Raw genomic sequence first — 4,101 nt, 5'->3', positions numbered from 1 at the left:
TAAACATCAACTTAACTCATACATATCATTATTATCTTTTCATTTTCTACAACACTCTTATCATTACTACATATTGTACACTGTATATTATTTTTCACTTCTGTTACAGGTCAGGTTCTTTCCCCAGTACACCAGCTGCTAACTTCTCTCAACCAACTACTTCAATATATTTATTTCATTAAATTTAACCCAACAATTTATAGTTTTTTTAGTCAGACGTTTACATCCATTTTCCACATATTCAGTATCTAAATTATAACCCCCGCCTGACCCCGACTGCGAAATTGACACAGTCCGAAGCGGTCGTTAAACTTCCAAATCATCATCTTCACTATGTAGGATAGACACCCATGCAGGCCCCAGATGCCCTCTGGTCACCTTATCAAATGGTGCAATAACTTTCTCTGATTTGCCTATGGTTAATTGATTGAAAGTAAATTGATTGACATGCATCAACCAAGTCAGCGAACCTGACCACCCGATCCCGTTTGTCGCCTCTTACGACAAGCGTAGTCGCCTTTTACGGCAAGCATGGGTTGCTGAAGAACTTTTCTACTCCGGATCTTCACGGGTGTTTAGAGTAATGACACCATGACACCATCTCGGGCAGTCAAGTGTGAATGGCGTTCCTTCAATATGAACTAATCCTGTATTCCTTTCTATATCACTCAGAAACACTTAGCAAACTGATCAATATAATCGATGTGCAAGTAATGTTTCCATGCTAACCTGCAGACAGATAGACCAACTCGTGGAACGTTGACGTATTCTAAACAACTGTTGTCAAAGTGTTGATATGATGTACATATCCTTCCAGAGATTCGTTCATTTCGATGTGTACATTTGTTGTCAAATACTCTCGTGTATGGTACAGTTCACAAATACATGTATGCCGAATCTTCATTATGGAAACCACCTCGTCGGGTCAACATTTAAGATTATTGAGAAGTCGTCGCTATTCTCCTGTGCCGCTGAATGTGTTTCATATGGAATATGCAAATCCTTCAATTTTGAAGTTGGTCGGAGAGCGTGTCATCTGAATGGTTTAGATGACCTAGACTATCTGGAAGGTGGAGGGAGAGATCCAGATTTCATTTACAGTTCTATTATAAGTTGGAACAAGGTAACATTACAATGGAAATACTTGTCCTTTATGAATTTATGAGTGAGTGAGCGAGTTGGGTTTAATACCGCTTTTAACAGAATTCCAGTTATATCACGGCGCACCCAGCTTGATGTGGGAGGAAATCCCGAAGTGATGCAGATCTCAGGCGTTTACCACTTTGGTGAAACCCACGAGCACGGGTATGGTGCTGACAAACCTAGAAACATAATAGGAGGAGATCTGGATTTCATCTACACTTAAATTGTAAATTGGAACAAGGTAGTAGTAGTAGTAGTAGTAGTAGTAGTAGTAATAGTAGTAGTAGTAGTAGTACGATGGAAATACTTTTCCCTCATAAAAATATGCTCATAAAAGTATGTTTAGTGATATGATATCAGCTCCAAAAGCCGTTAACCAGCTATTTGTTTTAATAATGTTACAGACAACACTTGGTCCATGCCATGACAACCAATGTGGATACACACAGAGATGCAATTCCAAGAGAAATGGCAACGTTCACTGTGGTATGTACGCTATATTAACGACAGACTACATGTTGCCTACGAACAGTGATCTCTTACACATCGAACACCGACAGTGAAAATATATTTGTCAAACAAAATACATGCATGGGGTTTTTGGATTTAGCAAGAAGCAGACACCAACACGAAGTGCACATCCACAAAACTTGTAAACTAAGAATAAAATAGTAATATAACCTCATTTGGAAACTTATGGTTCGTTTTTAGATGGAATCCAACCCATTGTTACTAATACAGTTTTACTTCTTTTGGAAATTATGTGGAAACAGATCGTCAGAATTGTAACTTCAACAACAAATGATTACGCATAAGGTGGTGAAAACGATGACTTGGTTCAAGCGTATTCCTTCTTTATTCATCATCATTTAAGCTGTGATGTGTCTTATCGGATGTGTCGAACTTAACGGTTTTCCAGTCCCAAGCATGTACCTCCACCACAAATTTACCATGATAAGTTGATCTCGCCTCGACTCACGGTCATCAAGGTTTAGTAAGCAAGGCTTTATAAGCCGGAAATCTGCACCGCATTGAGTTCAGCGTGTCGAAGGGCTATTATCTTGTTAGTTACACTTGATTGCACCCAACTTCAAAGAAACGTATATAATCGAACAATTTCTTCACTGATCAGTTGCAAGGCCAAACTAGTTACGTCAAAAGGATATAATCTACAACTTCTACATGAAGATATGTGATCCTAACGGCCGAACGGCATCAGTCATATCCAGTGCTGGTGACAAACGTCTGAGATGGGATTCAGATTAGAATCTTACAGTTTGTGAAAAGAATGACAAATGCAAATACGGAGCACTTGTAAACTTCCAAAAATATAAATACATTACGTCAAAATAAACTGCTGGGTAAAAGAAGTGTATCCCCATGTTTGATGGTGGCTGGTAATGAAACAAAGAAGAAATGGTTAATAGATACTGATGTATTTGATATGTGTATTACAGGCGGTAGTACATGCATCATACCAATGAGTAGGTCACAACGGAAGACGTCCACATGACTTCTAAAGGAACACGGGGGCTGCAACTTCACAGTACACAGTGATGTGCAGAGTGAAAAGGATATTTTCAAGTGTATACTTTCTATTTTATATCAGTGAATGGCCATTACATTGCCTATAACTGAAGTTTGTTTTCTTACAACAGAGGAATTTCTGCCTAATATTGCCAAGAGTAAGTCAACAACTTCAAGTTCTGTTTACAAGTACCAGCCAAGTGTTGCAGTGGACGGTGATCTTACAGCAGCATGGTCTTCTGGATCCTGTTTCCATGTTGCCTACGGTGATTTCTCACCATGGTGGCAGGTGGACTTGCTGGACAATTATGTCATCGTGGAAGTTCGTGTCACTGGCAGAGAAGACTGTTGTCGTAAGACAAGCGTTTTTTATTCTCATTTTAAACTATTTTTCATTTCAGTTTCTCTTAAAGCCCATAATAAAAGAAAGTCACAATCTGTAAATACTGATATCACTTAAGTATTTTGTAAATGTAATACCGTCGATGATCATAGCAAAACTACTTGCTTATATTAAGCTACCATTGTATATATGATATCAGTTTGGTGTTTCAGCTCAGCCACTTTCATCTGAACGTGTACCAAGCCGACCCTTTGGTTGACCCTTGTGTTCGTCCCAAGTTGTTTTACATGTACAATGCAGCCGTCGACTTAGTGGAAAGAAAACCAAACACATCAACTTTTATTTGCAATTATATTGCAACCTTATGTTTAGGAAACATTTTAGTTGACCTACAGTTATACATTTGACATCGTTTTGGTGTTTCAGCTGAGCGTCTTCACGACTTTGCTCTTGACGTGTACCAAGCCGACCCTATTGCTTACCCTGATGTCAGTCCACAACTGTGTTACATGTACAATGCAAACGTCACAGAGCGTGGCAAAACTGTTGCCATACAGTGCACCTCATCCGTGACAGGACGCTACCTGAGAGTTAGTGGAAAGGAAACCAAGAACGAGCTAGATGTCCTGCAGTTTTGTGAAGTCCAGGTCTTTGGTTACGATGTGATACACTGGTAAGTCTACAGCATCTACCATAAACAAAGTTTTGAAATCTTTATTATGATGTTCAAAAATCTTCTGAGCAAGAGTTACATGAAGCTTTGAAATCTTGGAAGAAAGAACATGCGCGAGTGTAACTCAAACGTTGTGAAATATTGCTTGACGCGAAGTTGGCCCACTTGAAAGTTGAAGTCATCCCTCTTCTCACACGCTTTCCACACGTGTGGATAAGTAATGTTTTCGTCACATTTACTGTTTTTTAAATACTTGTAACGTATGCTAGATGGATGACCTATATTGTGTAGAAATGCTGTCGTATTTATTGAATTTGTTTGAAATTACAGAATACTCCCTTACTCCAGTAATGTGCCACACGATGGATGAAGACACTAGGGGGAAACACGATGGAAAGGATTACAGGAGGGGATG

General features: G+C 39.1%; 1 protein-coding gene across 1 annotated transcript; it reads left to right on the top strand.

Annotated features, from left to right (window-relative positions):
• Positions 1 to 763: 763 nt before the first annotated feature.
• On the top strand, positions 764 to 3,690 carry LOC124111751 (pentraxin fusion protein-like). Its single transcript, XM_048399294.1, has 4 exons — positions 764 to 1,123; positions 1,548 to 1,629; positions 2,802 to 3,023; positions 3,440 to 3,690. The coding sequence occupies exons 1-4, from the start codon at positions 797 to 799 to the stop codon at positions 3,688 to 3,690; spliced, it is 882 nt and encodes a 293-aa protein (XP_048255251.1). The 5' UTR covers positions 764 to 796.
• Positions 3,691 to 4,101: the final 411 nt, after the last annotated feature.

This window comes from Haliotis rufescens, unplaced genomic scaffold (assembly GCF_023055435.1).
Source record: "Haliotis rufescens isolate VD_foot unplaced genomic scaffold, xgHalRufe1.0.p SCAF_2, whole genome shotgun sequence".
Classification (NCBI taxonomy): Eukaryota; Metazoa; Mollusca; class Gastropoda; order Lepetellida; family Haliotidae; genus Haliotis; species Haliotis rufescens.
Note: the sequence above shows the minus strand (reverse complement) of the source record. Positions and strands in the feature narration are given on the sequence as shown.